Below are 17,487 nucleotides of genomic sequence, written 5' to 3'. Positions count from 1 at the left end.
CTTAAAAAACCCCCAAAACGCCTAGAAAATGCGGATTTTGAATGTAAATCTGCAGCATTCAGCTTCTAGCTGCTTGTTCTTATTATGTCTTCCTCTAAGATTACACAGTCCTTTAGCGTCTGGTATTTCTTCCTACAAAGGTATGTACACAGCGTAATCATGTTATCTCTCAATTTTTAATTGGCAATCTGAATACATTGTGTTCTTCAAGGCATTTTTCTCCAGCACTGAGTTTTTCTTTTTGCACCTTTTTGAACATACACAACATGGATGCCAGAGCTAGCAGCAATATTGAACTGTTTATAATCTGAGTAATCCTATCCACAATGGCAAAAATTTCCTCCAGACTTGAATTTTACTATTTCTGAAAGGAAAATGTTCTCTCCTCATGTCGACGTGTGGTTCTTGGAGCTCACACAGAGCTGCACATCACTTGAAAGGCTCTAGTTCCCTACTCTGCCAGTGTGACAATAGTCTTTTGTGATGGCAAAGCATTCCATCTTGGTTTTATTACAGCACGTTTTGTTTCTGTGATCTTCATTTACCCGTGATCCAAAATGACTTGGGTGATTGCACTGTTGCTATTATTTTTTACGGACAGTTTTTATTGTTTTGGTGATGTTCACAGTCATTTTGGCGGAGATTTTCTATCGGTGTCTCCATCGTTGGTGAAGATGATGACAGATACCCATTAGAAACATCTCTGTTGAGAGAGTTTTTAATTGACGAATGTGTCCCAAGCTAACTGATTCATAATCCTTTTAATATGTGTTTGTTTTTATCAGTTTTGTGTAGCACTAACTTTTTGCACCAGAATATCGGTAGTGCTAACTCAGACGCCCTGCAAAGCTCTGATTTATTGCATCTTCATAGTTGTCTTGGTATAAATCTGTTAGAGGTTTATGAATCCTGATGATGAATGTAGTATAAGAATCAAGATGATTATTTTCTAGTGAAAATAATTTTCTATTTGGTAGAAATAATCGATAATGTGTATCTACCCAGCGTCTGGATTTCATCAGTCGTTCATTCTTATTCTACTCTATTCTTGTTGGCCAGATCAAGAAGTTTAGAAATAAATTTCATACCAGATCTGCCCAATGGCCCGTGAATTTCTACTATTGTACTTTATTAATTAATTGAGACCATAATCTAGTACTAGGAAAGAGGTATAAAAAAAGAATTTAATAAATAGCCTTCCAGTAGAGAAAATGGAATTGGAATCTCTTTATTAGTATTTGGCTCACTCCTTCGAATATAAATGTGCATGCACAACTGCACAAAATTAGAATTATTTTTTCTAATGCATCTGTGTGGGTGTTCTCAGTTTCTGTAGAGCAGAGATATTACATTCCCCGCTGGAACCCTATGCGTAGTAAGTGGAATATGTAGTACAACTTGTTTGGGTCAGAATGAGGTAAAATTTAACTGTGATTTTCTTACATTTTTGGTACTCTGAGCTGCTCAGAACTCTATTTTGCAATTATCTTGATTATTAAAATACTTTGAATGTCTTTGTGAGAGTGATATGCCATTCTTTCTGGCTAAAATTATTCAGCTGTTTCTTTCCTTAGCTAATGTAGGGGTAAAAAATCAATATAAAAGATAGTATTTTAGCATTAGTTGATCCTAGGGTCTTATTTGATTCTAGCATAGCAGGCTGAGTAGCAAATGCTCTTAGCAATTGTTTCTGTTAGTAGAATTTTGAAAGCACTAAGAGAAATCTTGATCCATGGAGACAGTACAATAATTCACATTGACATATTTTCCCCTTTTGCCACAGGGCAAGCGGAACTATTAATGCTCCTGTACAAAACCTTTTTCTCCTTTTCTCTTTTTTTTTTAAGAGCAGAATGGAAGCAGCGATGATCACAACAGCGGATTATATGTAAAAATTTAGGCTACCCTGCAGCCATCAAAGGGCAAAAGATTCAGAAAATTTACTATCAATGTGTCTTTGATTATTTTTTTTTTTTTAAATAGACCCCCCCGTGCAATGAGTATATATATGTATTTACATCGTGGGGTTTTTTGTAGTGTTTTGGAGGTTTGATAGCTATTTTAAGGAAGAAGGCATCTCTGGGGTCAGGGAACAGGTAGCAGTGATTGTAAGATAAGCTGTTTGAATACTGCAAGTACACATGAGCTGATTCTAATAAAAAAAATCTTCTCTGACTCCATTCTGTGCCCTGCAACATACAGTCGGCGCCCAGCAGAGACAGCCGTTCCAGTCACGTACACACAAGTATTTGCTTTCCATTGTAGTATTTTGCCTGCAGCTTGGAAAGACCAAATTTTACCTGCCCTTAAGCAGTAGAAGTGATGTCAGCATCAGTGTGGCACTTTTTTTTTCTTTGGATGTTTGAAGAACTGGGAAGTTGAACTGTTCATTGATAAAGATTTATGTCAAATATGTATAAATTGAAGCAATTTCACTCAGTGCAGTAGAACTGCCTTTGAAATGAGACTTAAACATGAGTTCTTGAAAAGTTGGTTGGTTAGATGATCAGGAAATAATAGACAGTTGCCTGCTAATAGTGCCAGAATCAATAATTACACTGTGAGGAGTAGTGGTGATAGATGACCAAATGTATATTGTCTCAATGTGCATCATGGTGGCCGTATGTTACAAAAATCTGCGTGTGCTATTAGATTAAAAATTAGCTAGAAGAGTTTTCTAGATAAATTAGCAAACAATTTATTTCTTTGCTGTTCTTTCCATTATTCTCTTCCCCACCCCACTCCCGTTTTTTTTGTAAAGAGAGCCGAGAGACCAGGCGTAGGTCACAAATGAGATGAGTTTGATGACCTCAGCCTACGGCCTTGCAGACATCTGTCTACATCTCAAAACATCCATAGATTTTAGCACAATTGGAAATCTCTTGTCAGGAAAGATTCAGGAACAGACTGAGAACCCTTAACTCTGGTTGTGATTGTAAAGCCTCAAGAAACCATCAAAATCATCCCTTCCCTCTCAGTACTTGGTATTTAGTAGAAGTTACAGTTTGTGCTTAAAAGCAAAAACATTGAAAATACTCTTCTTGAACCAAGGTAGGGCGGGTTTTTTTCTCCTTAGACCATTTATTATCTGCATGAATTATTGTTCATTCCTCTCTCGTGATAGTTCTTTCTGATGTGGGTCTCTCTGTAATGTTAATCATGTAGGTGCAGCCGCTGGGAAAGACACAAACTTTAACCTTTCTGGGTCATGGGTCTCAGAAGCCACTTCAGTTAGAGATCAGCACAGTACCACGATAAACAAAGTATGCTCTTTTGTTTCCAGGTCTTTCAGGAAGAGCTAATTACTTACTTATACATTATCTATATACATATACTTCTTACTACAGCTCAGTTGTCTTTAGCCTCCACTAGTTAAAGTACATTTTTCCTAAGGTAACGTCATCACCTGTGATACAACTTGTACTGCTCATAAGGCGTATCGAATCATTTTAATTATGAACCCAATCTGTTTGCATGGTAGTATTACCCTTTTTGTCTATGTCTGCTGAGCTTTACTCTTCCCGAGGTGATGTAAGAGCCTGCACTGTGATCACTCTTTCAGATACATAAGGTAATACAAACTAACAACAGATTATTCTAATATCAGTGACTCTTCTGCTGGTCATAGGAATAAATAGGACCCAAATAAAACAGGAGAATTTGAATCAAGGAAGTTTTTGAATACCCTAAGATGTTCCCTACAATTAGGCAATAAAAATGAAAACTTTAAAAGTTTTGATTGCATCAGTGTTGCAGATTTTTAATTGCTTACTGTGTTTCTTGTGACCTGGTAGCTCAAATGGCACATCAGTGTAGTGAAAAATCGTAGTTCATTACACAAAAGCAGTATTAGATACCCTGCTTCGTAAAAAAGACAGCATATGTTAAGAGACTGAATAATTGTCTTGACAAAATAAATGAAAAAAACCTGAAAAGAGCAAGATAAGCAGCATGGTGCATTAATGGAAACCAGTTTCGGAAGCTGATATAATGTTCCAAATCCCCTTCTATTCAGTAGCCTGTTCTAGGAAATTTACCCTTTAAAACTATCACAGAAAGTTCTTCTATGTATTTTAATACCTTTTGTTTATAGCTCATGATGAAGTCTTTGTGGGCTTTCCACAATGTCGCCATGAATTACAAATCCTGCAGATGCATCAGCCCAGCCGCCTTCCCAGCGCCTGCCTGGCACAACAGTAACTGTCTTTAAAATTGCCCCGACGGTTCTGCTGTCGAGAGCAGTGGTCGCTGTGCGATGACGGCGTTCCCAACAGGCACTTGTATGGGCTGTGCTGTGATACAAATTCAACAAAACATCTCTGTCAGATGGTGTTTTCCTGTGCAGGGGAGTTGAGCCATTCCAAAGACAACGGCTTAGCAAACATTTTCACAAGATGTGTTCTCTCCGCAGCGTTTTGTCATGTAATATGGTAAGGCTTTTGGAAAGTTTATCCAATAATCTTTAAATAATACCATACTATCGTCATGCACAGCGCTGCCTTCGTCTTTAAGTCAGGGTGTTTGTCAATAAATGTAAAGTCAAGTAGCAGAAAATGTGTGGATACTGATGATCACCTATTTGAATCGCCTTTCTTCTGTAGGGAAATTGTATGTTACATGAATAGAAGTAGTATGATCAGGCAGTATTTACGCTAGGCTAACAGCCCGCTTCTCCTTTTACACTATACAACAATATAGAAAGAGCTTTTTCAGTATACAGAAAGTCACCGTCTCACTGTGTAAGCTGGCACGTAAACTGATGTCCTTCAGGATTTGAATTGTGTCTGAAGAATCTTGCATGAGGACAAGGATTTCTTGCAGTTTACTTTTCAGCTGTAGAGTTTCAAATCATGAGAATGGGAAGTAAAAAAGTTGCACAGGAGTCCTTATCTTGCTTTAGTAAAAGGAAAAAAAAAAGATGTATCTTTCAGTAACTGCCTATAAAATGTTTGTTAGAAAGATACATACATATTAGGAGGGGTATAAAAGTATTAGTGTGTTGCTAGATACATGGGGGCAGAGAACATGAAATGTGTTTCTGCAGCCCGTGGAGTATGTGTTTTACTCATGAAACCCCGCTAGTTTCTTTTTACTGTTCTAAAATCATCGACCGTTCACTGTTATGGATTGCCTAGCCTGTACATTGTTCCATATGTTGTAACTATGGAATTGATTTTCATTGCCCGTCTCTTTGCTACTGTTTTTCTCCACTAACTTTCCTGTTTTCTTAGAGCACAAAGGGCTGTTCATGGAGATGATTATTATTTTTACATATTAGTAGGATGTTTTTCTTATTTTATTTACAAATTTCTGGATATACTACTTTTAAAATGAAATTAGAACAAGTTTAAAAAGTCCAGTGAGAGCTTACGCTTTTTATTACAGTCCATGAAATTCTCTAATAGTTATCTGTGGGCTTTTATGACGTTCCGACATGCGCGTTCGGTTTTTTTGATGTGCAAATGTTTTCTGTCGTTTGTTATAGCTGCTGTGCAGAGTGCGAGCTGCTGAAGGTGTCTGAAGTGCTTGGCCGATGGTGTACAGATGCTGGCTGCTGTTGTGGTGTAGCATTTCCAGATTTTAATTGTACGTGGAGGCGATCAGCCAGTGAAAGGCGAGGCGCTGCCAGGCAGACGCCGTGTGTCTGGGAGCTGGCGTGGTGATTCACTAGAGGTCACTTTTTGCTCGGTAACGAAGCGTTCTCTTATCTTAGCGCTAGGTGATAGTGGAGTGCTGGTAGTGCGGTATTTCACGAGGGTACGAAGCAGCGCTCCGTTTGGAACAGGGTGAAATTCAAGACTGGTAACTCGTAAGCACCCCAAGTAAATTTGACAAAGCAAGAGAGTTCGTTTCAATGTCATAAGTGTCTGCGTGGCTGTGCGCAGGGTCCCTGACAGCAAACGGACATTTTCACGTAACAGCTGCTCTTTCGCTTTTCGCATCCTTTAGTAGCCTTGCTAGTTTCTTGAGGTTTGTAAGCCTCGTGGTTGGTTTGAGAGGCAAGTCTCTAGATAAATGCTTAGTGAGATGTTACTTTGATTTCATGCCCTTTTTTATCATTCCTGAGGGGGTCCTCAGTTTTGTGGTATGTGTTTCAAACAAGGAGGTATGATGTGCTCTGTGTCCCCTAGTGAATAAATGATGTTTATAAGTGCAAATATAATTGTTTGGGGACTTCAAAATTATCTCTGATACAACTATAGCTTTTTTTTCTGGCTACTTGTTGTGCAACTTTGACAAAAATAAGATGCCAAGTGTGCTATAAAGGAACTAAAGAGGAGGTAGAGGATAATAGAGTGCAAATCACAGAGCGGCACAGAGACTTACCGCTGGTCCCAATCGGTACGAACGTGCAGCATCTCCAAGAGATGCCCCTAGTGCTGCTCTAGCGTGGTGCCAGGCCCAAGATAATTAATCCCACTTCCGAGCAGATAATCACCTCACATTTGGAGTAAGACTGGCAGATCTGAACTGCTTATGGCTTCAGAGCTAGAGCAAAGATGACGCCTCCAGCCTGAGCATCTCTCTCCTTTCTTCTGGAAGTGGCGTCGGCAGTGGCCCACCCTTCAGTCTGTGTAGGCCAAAGTACCTCTTGCACATCGCTGCCGAGTTGGATTTTCTGCATCCGTTGAGTTTCTCCGCAGGTTGTCAGAAGACTGAAGGCATACCCCCAGTAGCAAGTTCACTCAGGACATCCGCTGGTTCTGCTTAGGCCACTGGATGGTTAATTATTCTCTGTATCACCTGTGAAATTACTACCACCAAACAGGTTACTGAATCTGTTACAAACTTGCAGGTTGTTGATCCCTGCAGTTGGCTTTAATGTGTATGTCTGTTTCTTCACATACAGAATGCAGCATCACAAAGAGTATCCATTTTTCATTATCACTTTAAAGAGACAGTCACATGTCATAACTACTCTGTATGGGTCTGAGGCTACTGCCCTTAATCATATAGTAAATAATACTTTGCTTCATGACCAGGCCCAGACTGTTTTAAAACTTGAGAAGTAAATTACTACTCAATAGTTACTTGCTACAATCCAGTTCTATAAAAGTAAATGCAGAATGTTGTTATGCTGGTTCATTATGTTGAAAGTACATCGCATTATAATTTTAAATGGAACTTTCAGTGTAATATATTCCAAATGCTTGCTTTAGCACCAGGGAGACAGCTGGATCAGTGGTCTCACTCACCAGCTGAGGGGCTGTCCACTGCCCACCTAATTTTGTTAGCAGCTAAAGTTAAATTTTCAAGGACTTCATTACTAGTAGGATCCTCAGCGTAGTATCTCTGCAGTGTACCCAGTTTGAGCTCCAAGATTTCAGACAGGTGAGGAGAAAACCTTCCCCTGGGTTACTAACCCACTTTTTGTTCTTTCATGTTAATTGGCTGTTCGTTCCTGGGAACACAGATTGCGCTGCTTCTCCTTTACCTCATCCAATGTCAAATCCCCAAAGCAGCCCTGCCAGCACAGAAGGGAGCAAGCCATATGGGGCAGGTTGCAGTTGTTCCTTCAGGTCTGGATTTATTCCACTGTGAACAGATGGACAATGGCTGACATCCACTAATGGATCTCGATAGGTTTCTTCTGCTGCTCGTCTCTATCTTCTTTCTCTCTTCAGCCAGAACAGAGACCTTCCTGCAAATGGTCTGTTAACTCCTCTTGACTAGATGGAAAATGATACCTCTCATTTCACGATACCCAGAAAATGTAGAGGATTTAATTCCACCCTGGTTCTTGTGTTTTTAGCACTTGTATGAAGAGGGTGAGATCAAGAAGAAAATCCCTTAGTCACTTAATACAGATAACATCAGAGGAGAGAGGTTTTTTGTGTTCACTGGTTTGAAGGGAATTTATTCTTCCATTCATTCAGCACACTGCGAGCTTTTTCACTTTTGTACGGCTGTTATTTCCAGCGTAGAAATAGTATAGCCATTCCATTCCGAGAAAGGAGCAATGCACATTTGGCATTTCAAAAATGACTTTGAATGTTTGACACAGCTGAACTTCTTGTTCATTAAGTGGAACTTTAATCTACGGCTTTGATCCTTCAGCAAACCTTCTTTTTAACAGTAGATGAAGGTCCTCTATTTTATTTCATGCTTGTGATGACCACCATTACTTAAAGATGAAGTGTTCCCCTTTTGTCAATTACTCTTTTTTCTATTTTCCCTTCAGAACCCGCTGAAAATCTTTCTCCAAAATGGCCTTTCTCTTTCACATCAACCAGAAAGCATTAACTTCCTACAGCGGAAAGTTTCACACAGAGGAAGTAATACATGTAAGAAAAAAAAAAAAAAAAAGCAGCTTTAATTAAAATATGCAACTGCAAAATGAAAGTAGACCGATCTCTATGTGTATATTTTATAAGAAAATGCTTTCCAGGATCTGAGCAAAAGAATTAAGGAAAGATTTAAATACAAACAAAGTCTTCTTTCCAGCTTTTAAATAAATTGTATTGACTTATTTTGATTACACATTTTAAAGATCTATTTTTAGAGTAAAGTTTAATTGTTAGGCCTGCCTTATCCAACCATTCTTTTCTTCTGACGTAAATCCCTTTTAGGATCTCCTAACAGCATCTGCAAGATTTGCTGTTCACAAAAGTTCAGCTATTCACTTGAAATATAATCTTACATTTTGATTTTAAAATGCACAAAGCTTTTAAAATGATGGCTTTAAAAACTGTTACAATGAAGGATGCATGTTTGATAATGAAGCAAAAAAAATGCACAAAAGAGCCAGCATGCACAGCTATGACAAACTAAAAAAAATGTGTAAGTACACAGTCTCAGTATCCGGAAGTAAGAATACTGTCAAACCTCATCATTCACTTTAGAGAGCATTCAACGTGTATCTTGGCTCGTTGCTTATACGATACAACAGTAAAACTTCCTCTTTCAGTATCTTCAAAGTCACATCTGCTAAAGATATTGTACCTTAATGTATCTAATTTGTGAAAGCCCAGGGTCATGCCCTTACGATTAGACATTCTGAGGGGAATAAAACTTATACTTAAATTATACATATGGCTGTTAACAGATACATTTAAAACAATGTATTTACTCCTCAGCACATGTGCTGCTCCAGCTGACTCTTAAGCAGTCAAGAAACAGTTTGGGGGCTTTGAAAAATGCCATAATTCTTAGCGCAAAATACGGAAGACACTCAGCTGTGTCACATTATTGTTGCAAAAAAAAAATATAGTCCCAGTGACAGCAATGCCAAAACGTGGTAAGAGGATGGGGATTGTTGTATTTTGTGGAAGATTGACTTATATTGTAGCTGTACAAGCCGTAGTCTAGAAGATGTGACGATGACTGAATGTTTGGTGACCCAGAGGGGAGCTGGAGAACATAGGAAGTAAAACGGCTGGGGGCAGCGGAAGGCTTGACTGGAGTCAGCTGGTCTGCTCCTGGATTTTCTCATGTCCAGTCTAAAACCAGGCCACCGAAAGCGGTGACTGAACTCTGGGTGAAAGCAAGCTTGATTTTCTTAAACAGAAACAACATTGCATTGCATTCTGAAGGAAAACGTCAATTGCTCTTGGGTTATTTTGTTTGCTTTTCCATCCCGAGAGTCTTTACGGTTTATTCTCTAGAGCAGGTGCCTTGTGGCAGCTGTCAAAGAGCAGGGTGGAGAGACCTTTCCACGGGGGAGACGGGGTCAGATAACCTCTCTCCTTCAGCAGGTGCAAAGCAGCCTTCCGCTGTTGAAAGCAGCACAGTCGGTCCCGCTGCAATCAGCTGAGGACCCAGCCCTTGACACTTTCCCAGGAAACAGGAATTTGTTACGTGTGCGTGTGTGCACGCGTGCGCCGGGAGGGAGATAAGTCTGGCATTACCTGCAGTGTGCATATTTGTTCAGCCTGCGTACAATCAGGAAGGAAAAAGAGCAAGCATATGAATCCCTTCATGAAGTAGCGTAGAGAATACCAAACTGCAGTATTAATAACCTCCTGTTATTGAATACTCCATCTGTTCATCATGCCAACTTATCCTCACTTAGAGCACTCCCCTTGTCATAATATTTTGTACTACACTCCCCTCCCTCCTTGAAGCAGCAGTTCCAGTTTAGAACTAAACATTTGCCCAGTCATGTAACCCCACCAAGGAAATGGTCTCATTGCCCCTGTTTATGTTTCTCTAGAAAAAAAATGTAACCGAACTCTGAGTTTTCATTTTCCACTATTAATTTTTCTCGGAGATGCTTCCATATCCATATTGGTATTCACAGATACTTCACTCGTGGTTTAAGCGTGTTCTACACTTAATGCTCATTCCTGCTGATGCTTTGCCACATGGCAACTAAAGTAGTGAAAAAAAAATTCTGATTTTTCTTCTAACAGCTTTGATATGTATATATTTTTATATTTGCTAACATCTATAAATGGCACTAAAGTGGTTAACCGCTTTAAAGTGATTAAACCCAAATTTGTTTATTTATACAAACCCAACATGAGGCGCTAGGCTAGATGCTGCTGCAGTGATGCACAGCGAGAATCTAGAGAAACTATGTTCTTTGAGGGATGTCTGAGATGTCTATACCAAGCCACAAAAGGCTTTCCCAGGAATATGGGAGGAAAATGAAGAAAGTCAGAGGCTGCATAAACTTCTCTTGGGAGTCACCTCCCGATCCTGCCAGATAACCCTGTGAAATGGACACTACCTGGAGGATGGTGGGGAAAATCAAGTTATTGGGGAGCTGAAGCCAAGTTGCTAAAGGCTGCCTGTAACCTAAAACCCCTTACTTGTGCCCTGAGTGGATTCCTGAAATCCACACAACTTGGAGGCTGGAACCGCCCTTTATAGCCTTTGGGTTCAAATATTCCCCTCTTGAAACAAACCAACCAACCAAACGAAAAACCACAGGAAAATCTACAGCCTGTGCATATAGAAACACAGAAGAGACGATCTGCTCCTAGCATCAGCCATGTCACTTACCAAAGTGAGTAACTAGTGAATGCTGCCTGGGAGTCCCTGTAACTGTTTGTGTTAGCTACCCCTAAAATACCCATCACCAGGGGTATCCGAAGTGTTGCAGACCAGCCCTGCAGAATCCCAAAAAAGCTCTAAAACCTTCACGTCTACCCCCTCCGTGCACGAGTTTTTACGAATCGCCCCCGGGGCCCAAGAGTTCAGCCACATGGTCAGCAGGATTGACTCTCGGCTCATCCCGCAAACCAATTAAAAAAAAAAACGCGTCAAGAGGAGGTACTCAAACTTGGCACGGGGAGCTTGGCTTGGAGTAACACGGCAGCATGGACAGATGGACAAGATGAACGCCGAGGCACAGACAGACGCCCTCCGAGCTGGCTCCCCCTCAGCGCGGGCACCCCGGACTCCCCCGGCGCGGCCGGACACCGCACCTCGGCCCGCCACGGCAGCCCGCTCGCCCTCGCCTCACACTCGGCGACGGCTCTGCCGTTTCCCTCCGTCTGAGGAGAATCAGGCCCTGACTCACTGCCCAGATCAGAAAATAGCGCCAATATCTTAATTTTATGAAGTTGGGCCTGTTGTGTGTGTCCTTCCCCCCCCCCCCGCCGGTATCTGAGGGGCCGTCGGGCCCCCGGGCACCCCTCAGGTGCCTTGGGGCCGTTTGCGCCGTAACCGCTGACTGAAACCGAGCGTTTTATTTCTAGAAAAAGCAAAAAAAAAATGTGGGCTTTCGCTCGCCGGGCCCGTCTGCGGAGAGGGGACGGAACGTGCGAACACCCTGTCTGCTCCCGGCCGCGGCTGAGCAGGAGGAGGGAGGCCGTGCCAGAGGCGTTACAAAGTTTCTAGGATGGCTGGAACGGGAACGGCCGGGGCCGAAGAGGGAGAGGAGGAACCCGCGGCCATGGCGGCGGCGCCGGCCTCCGCCGCCCGCACCCCCTCCCGCCCCCGGGCGGGGCCGCCGTCAGCTGACCCAGCCGCCCGCTGGGGGGCGCCGCGCCGACTTTGGTTTGCGTCCGCCGCCGGCGCCTGTTACTCGGGGAGACGAATGGCCGGCTCGGGGGGCGGTGAGCCCCGTGTGGCGGCCCGAGGCGGGGAGAAGGGGAAGCTTAAACACGGTGTAAATTGTTATTGATACGGTGGCGCCGCGGGGGTGGCGTCGTGGCAGTCTGCGGGGCCGTCCCCGATGGGAAGAAGGTCGGTGTTGGGTCGGTTGGCCGCTTTTCCCCACACACCGGCCTGGTGGGACCGCGGGGACCGGTTTTGGGCCCTGAGTGTGGGTCAGTGGCGCAGGAGGCACCGGCCCTCGCTGACACTCACTGGGGGCAAAACTGGCGTGCTCCGAGTTGTTTGGTTTTGATCCCTGCTAGTTTGTAAGGGAGAAAAGCCTGAGCCGGATCACAGAAAATAGCGAAACGCCGCGAGTGCCGACGCTTGGGGATGCCAGCTGTCAAACGCAGCTAGCGTTAACTTCGCTGATGTCTAAACAACGCAAAAAAAAACAGTCCAAAAGCGGTTCCGTCAGCGGCTCAGAGCGGCTCAGAGCTCGTCGCACCGCAAACGGCGAAGGCGGCGTGAGGCTGTAGGCCCGCTTACGCCCGCCCCGCTCTCTTTCTGCCTGCGGTGCTTGCCTAGAACCAGGAGATCGAGCCTGGGCGCGGAGGCCCCGCCCGCGGCGGCGGAGGCAGCGGCGGCCGCTCCCCCCCCACCCCACCCCTCCTCACCACTCCCCCCCAATCCCCCCCACCCTACCCCCCCGCACCTCGGCGGCGCGCGTGCGCGCGGCGGGGGCGCGCGGGCGCGCGCGGGCGGCGGCGCCTCAGCTCAGGGTCGCCCACGGAGTGTCCGCCATATGCCGCGGCGGCCGCCGCCTCGCCCGCCAGCCTCGCCGTCGCGGAGCGGCGGTGCCCCCGCCGGCCCCCTCCCCCCCGCGGGCAGCGCGGACGCGGCGCCTCGATGGGAAGCTCGCACTTGCTGAACAAGGGCTTGCCGCTAGGTAACGAGCTGAGCGTCGTGCCCGGCCTGGTGGCGGCGGGGGGGGGGGGGTGTGTGTGTGTGTGTCACGATCGGCCCCCGCGCTTTGTGTGCCCGGCCCGGCCCCGCGGCCTCAAACCCCCGGCGGGCCTGAGTGGAGCTGCCCTGACGGCCGCATCCCCAGCGCAACTTTTAATTCAAAGCGCTTGAATGAAAAACAACAAAAAAAATACAGATATCGATAAAAATCTGAGGCGCAGTCAGGGCGCTGGAAGTCGGCTGCGGGTGTAATTCACCCTGAAATAAAACAACTCGAACTGCATCCAGGCTGTTCGTTTGAGGTGCTCCCCGCCCCCCCCCCCCCCGGTCCCGTTCGCCCCTGGGTCGAGCCGTGCCCTGGCGTTGAGCCGCGGGGAGATGCTGGTGAGGTGCCACGGAGGGGGGAAAAGCTGCGCTGATGTTTCGATAAACAGGAAGTTTCGAAGCGGTGTTTTGTCGCCGTAAAAAGTGCTTCAGGCCTGGCTGTTGAAATTATTTTGCTCTGTCTGCGGGCGGGTGATGTATCCGAGAGGTAAGGCTCTTCTCTGTCAATTTGAATTTCTCCTTTCTTTTCTCTTCATTTCTTTTTTTTTTTATGTGTGTTTTTTGTTGTTTTTTTGGGTTTTTTGTCTTTAAACGTGCTAGCAAATGCATTTATGGGTTGGTGCTGGTTTTTAAGGTAACACAAATGCTACGCGTGGGGTGATGTTACAGATATGCCTCCAGAATTGCTTGGCATAAATTATCATGTTAATCTGAAGGTGTTTTTTTTTTCCCCCTCCCTTCCCCCAGACATAAAGAGACAGAATGTCGATTATGTTTATGAACGTTATCATTTTGTAAGCAAATGATGCCAAAAGAAAGCTAGGAATCAGAGAATAAGCCTGTTTATGGTGTAGATACGAGTCAGTCTGCTGTGCTGCTTTGTTTTCCTCTAAAAAATTAAATTCAAAAGTCAGGATTTCAGTCATAGTACCAGTCTGGACAGAAAACACTGTTATCAGCGGTGGGTTCTGAAATTTCACCTGTTGTAACTTAACAATTTAATGTTGCTTTATATTTTAATATCTCCTGTCCTTATCAGGAAGAATGTTTGCTTTCAGACCATGGTGGAGCAGCTAAAGATAATCATCCCTTTAGCCTCAGTGGAAATAATGAGGCCTAATAAACTGAAGTGAATGTGTACTTTTTTTCCCAGTGAATTAAAATTAACTATAATATTTGTGATGTACGTACGTGTTTCAAGTGCATCACACTGATTCCTTCTCCTGGGTCTTAGAAGATGTAAATATTCTTATTTAGCATTCAAGCCCCCTGGCAAGTAGCCTCACGCCCTTATTAAAATATTTGAAATCTCATTATTGTATCCCACTAGGAAGGGCACAAGAAAAAAATAAGAAAAATAAAATCTACATTTAAATAATTTCAGTTGTAGATTGAAACCCCATTGAGTAACATTGAAAAATTTGTGTCTTTTATAAACAAAAGGGTTAAAAAGCTCACGGTAAAGTAGACTATGCCAGTAGAAAGATAATTGTCCGGTACATCTCTTTGTTCTGTGTTCTTATCTGTTTTATCTATTTTTAGCTGTGCGTTGGTGAAGCAGGCATGTAAAATTAGCAGCCCAAACTGCTAACTTTAGTAGATTTTATGACGTTGCTCTTTGTTGACCCCCAAAGGCAGCAAGATTTCAGTATAGGAATTCTGTAACGTTTGAAAAGTAATATCCTCTCTGGTTCATTATTATGCCAACCATCCCGAGAGTAAGCTGGCGACAAAATATTTTGTACTCTTGCAATTCACCAATGTATTTCAAACCAAAGTGAAGCAAACGACCCCCTGCCCCCAACCTACCCCACTTTTCCAGCCTGAACAAGAAAAAGGTGTTTATGGGGTGGCTGCCATTCCTAAGCAGATAAGAGAAATTGAGAGTTTAACTGTTTCCTCATTTTTGGTAAAATAATACTTGGGACTGAATGGAGTTTCTCCGTGTTTGTGTGATAGCATCGAGGGCATAAATTGGTGCAGTCAGTGGAGTGTCCTCTGTCCTTCGGTAAATACAACACCCTCCACCCCCCCCAAAATAATGTAGCTCCAGTATTTCTCCATCAAGCGATGTGTTATTTCATTACTGAATTGGTAAATGAAATAGTAATAATGCTGAGAATTGTGGTAGTTATGCTCAGTAGAAGAGTTTAGTCAATGAAACTACTGTTTTGGAATGAAACTACTACAGTCACCTTTGTGAATATTTCGGTTCAGTGTTGTTGTAGTGTAGTTAAGGAGTAGCTGGAGCATGCAGCTTTTGAGCACGCAGTCTAGTGTGTGTAAAAAGCTCGTCGTCGTAAATACTGTATATGCTATGATACTTCATCGTAATGGGGAGTTCCTGATAGCGTGACAAAACAAATTACAAGTGCCCTGATGTTTGTGAGTTTGGGTAGCTCTTGACTTGTCCTTCTGTGTCATGAAGATAAATAGCATCTGCCCTGTGTTAAAAATGTGCGATGCTTTAATTTACTAATGTGCCTGTTTCTGAGAGTTATTGTTTTATTTACAATGCAGACAGAGTGGTTGAAATTCTTAGCCAAAAGTGTGATCCAAGAGATTAGGTTTGGGCTGGGTGCTGCGAGGTGTTACCGTACGGATACCGTACTGCTCACTTGCCAATATTTTGAAATGTAGAGTTAATCCCTCCTTATCAAATAAGAACACCTACCACAGGTCGGTGACTAGGCTGGGTAGTCTTTTTTGTGGAGAAAAGTGGCATTATCCCAAAGTACCTGTTTACGTGAATACTGTAAGAATGAAGAAAAAAACAACCCCACTCTTACTTTACAAGAAAATAGTCTAGGCAGCAGTAAGTGTATGGAAAGGCACAGATTTAAATATGTTGTAAGTAAAGACGCTGAGAAGCAATGTGATCTTTAATTTGCTTATGTGAAATACAACATTTAAAACCATGCAAATATTTTGGACTACAGTTGCTTGTTGCCACTTTGTCTTACCTTACCTACCATGCATGTCTAATAACTGTTTTTCGTGAAACTTACCTAGAGAGGTTGGCTACTTGTGTGTTACAGACCTGCCTTTGAGAGTGATATTTAGGTTTTCGCCTCCCGAGCCAGCTGGGAACGTTGATGAGGTGATACTCTCCAGCATGTGTCAAGCTTTCAAAGCCCGTAGCAGTTGGCAGTGTAGCAACACAGCAGCCTCATCTGAGGCTCCCTAACCTTCTGGCCCCGTAATTATTTATTTAGTGAGAGAGTAGAGATGGAGTTACACTTTTAATACATGTCTTAAAACTTAAGGTGAGGATAAAAGTTGTAGTACATAGCCCTTTGGCCTTAGTCCCTCTGCCGCACGTGCTTTCTTGCTCCCAGACAAGCATAGCAGCAGATTTGCAGTTTGGGAAGATAGAAGTTCCCAGCCGTGGTTTTGGATCTTTCTCCCTTACCGCCTTGAGAGTAAAGATGATGATTCATTTGAGTCTATGTATTGATCAGGAAAAGATATCAAACATTCATTATACGTAAATCTAAAGTTAACATTTCCTGCTGAAATATAACCCTTTGCTCCCTCCCCAGCATTCCTCCGGAAAGGCTGGAGAAGTGCAGCAGCATTTCCAGTTGTGGTGGGTGTTTTAGGATCTCTGAGCTGTGATTACAATCGGATCTTTTCCAAGGCACCGTAATCCCCAGCCCGTCTCCCCAAACGATTAACGTGCTTGGAAGTGTTTTGGGAATCTGGCAGCATCGGAGTGTTGGCTGGCTGAATCTGATGTATGACCTTCTGCGGGAGGGGGGAGTGGAGTAAGGGTCTCAGATGGTTTAGGGTGTGAAAAAGGGTGCCACGAGTCCCCTTTTTTAGGCGCTTGCAGCTCCCTGTCCTTTGATGCTCAGCTTTGGTTTGATGGTTGAAATGTAAAAACTTCAAATTGTTTTTGAACCCGACCACAGACCTGTCTGGTTCCCCAAGGAATGAGAGAGAGTCCCTGGGCTCCTCCAGTTTGTGTCGCCTTGTTGCCGCTGTCTGCGCAGCGCTGGGGACAGGGAGTACCTGGAGCCGCAGCCACGACGTTGGGGACAGGGAGTACCTGGAGCTGCAGCCACGGCAGGGCTCTGCCCGCTGCCAGCACCGGGGCCTGGGCGGGAGCTGCTGGCACCGCTGCTCGCTCGGCTGGCAGAGGGACCACAGAATGGTTTGAGTTGGAAGGGACCTTAAAGATCATCTACTTCCAACCCCCTCAGTAGCTCTATGGCTGCTGCAACAGACAGCATCTGGAAAAGAAGAAAAAAACTAAATTCGAAATAAAAAGAAATCACTCAAAAGACACCCCCCCCAAAAAAAAAAAAATCTGTGTATGAGATGAATAGATTAAGTATTTTTGATGTGCAAAACAGAACATGTTTATTTGCTACAGTGGAGCAAGAAGTTAATTTTTGAGGAAGATGATTATAAATTAACTTGTCTCTTTTATGAAATATTTTTGTCATTTCGTCTCAAACGTTTCATGTTTCCTGTATTATTATTCCA

At 43.6% G+C, this 17,487-nt stretch overlaps 1 protein-coding gene across 8 annotated transcripts in view; it reads left to right on the top strand.

The window, feature by feature from the left end:
- CTBP1 (C-terminal binding protein 1) overlaps positions 1 to 17,487 on the top strand; it is a 250,777-nt gene that overhangs the window by 168,959 nt on the left and 64,331 nt on the right. Inside the window, exon 1 of one of the 8 annotated variants that reach the window (XM_075420338.1) lies at positions 12,794 to 12,934. The exons of 4 other annotated variants lie outside the window; for them this stretch is intronic. In XM_075420338.1, coding sequence (XP_075276453.1) covers positions 12,895 to 12,934 — 40 coding nt within the window. In that variant the 5' untranslated portion in view covers positions 12,794 to 12,894. Of the gene's footprint in view, positions 1 to 12,793; positions 12,935 to 13,347; positions 13,484 to 17,487 lie in introns of those variants that run through there. 3 more of the 8 variants (XM_075420339.1, XM_075420342.1, XM_075420340.1) reach the window with 3 other exon arrangements.

The sequence above is a fragment of the Opisthocomus hoazin genome, chromosome 5 (assembly GCF_030867145.1).
Source record: "Opisthocomus hoazin isolate bOpiHoa1 chromosome 5, bOpiHoa1.hap1, whole genome shotgun sequence".
Lineage (NCBI taxonomy): Eukaryota > Metazoa > Chordata > Aves > Opisthocomiformes > Opisthocomidae > Opisthocomus > Opisthocomus hoazin.
This window is presented reverse-complemented; position numbering and strand designations above follow the sequence as displayed.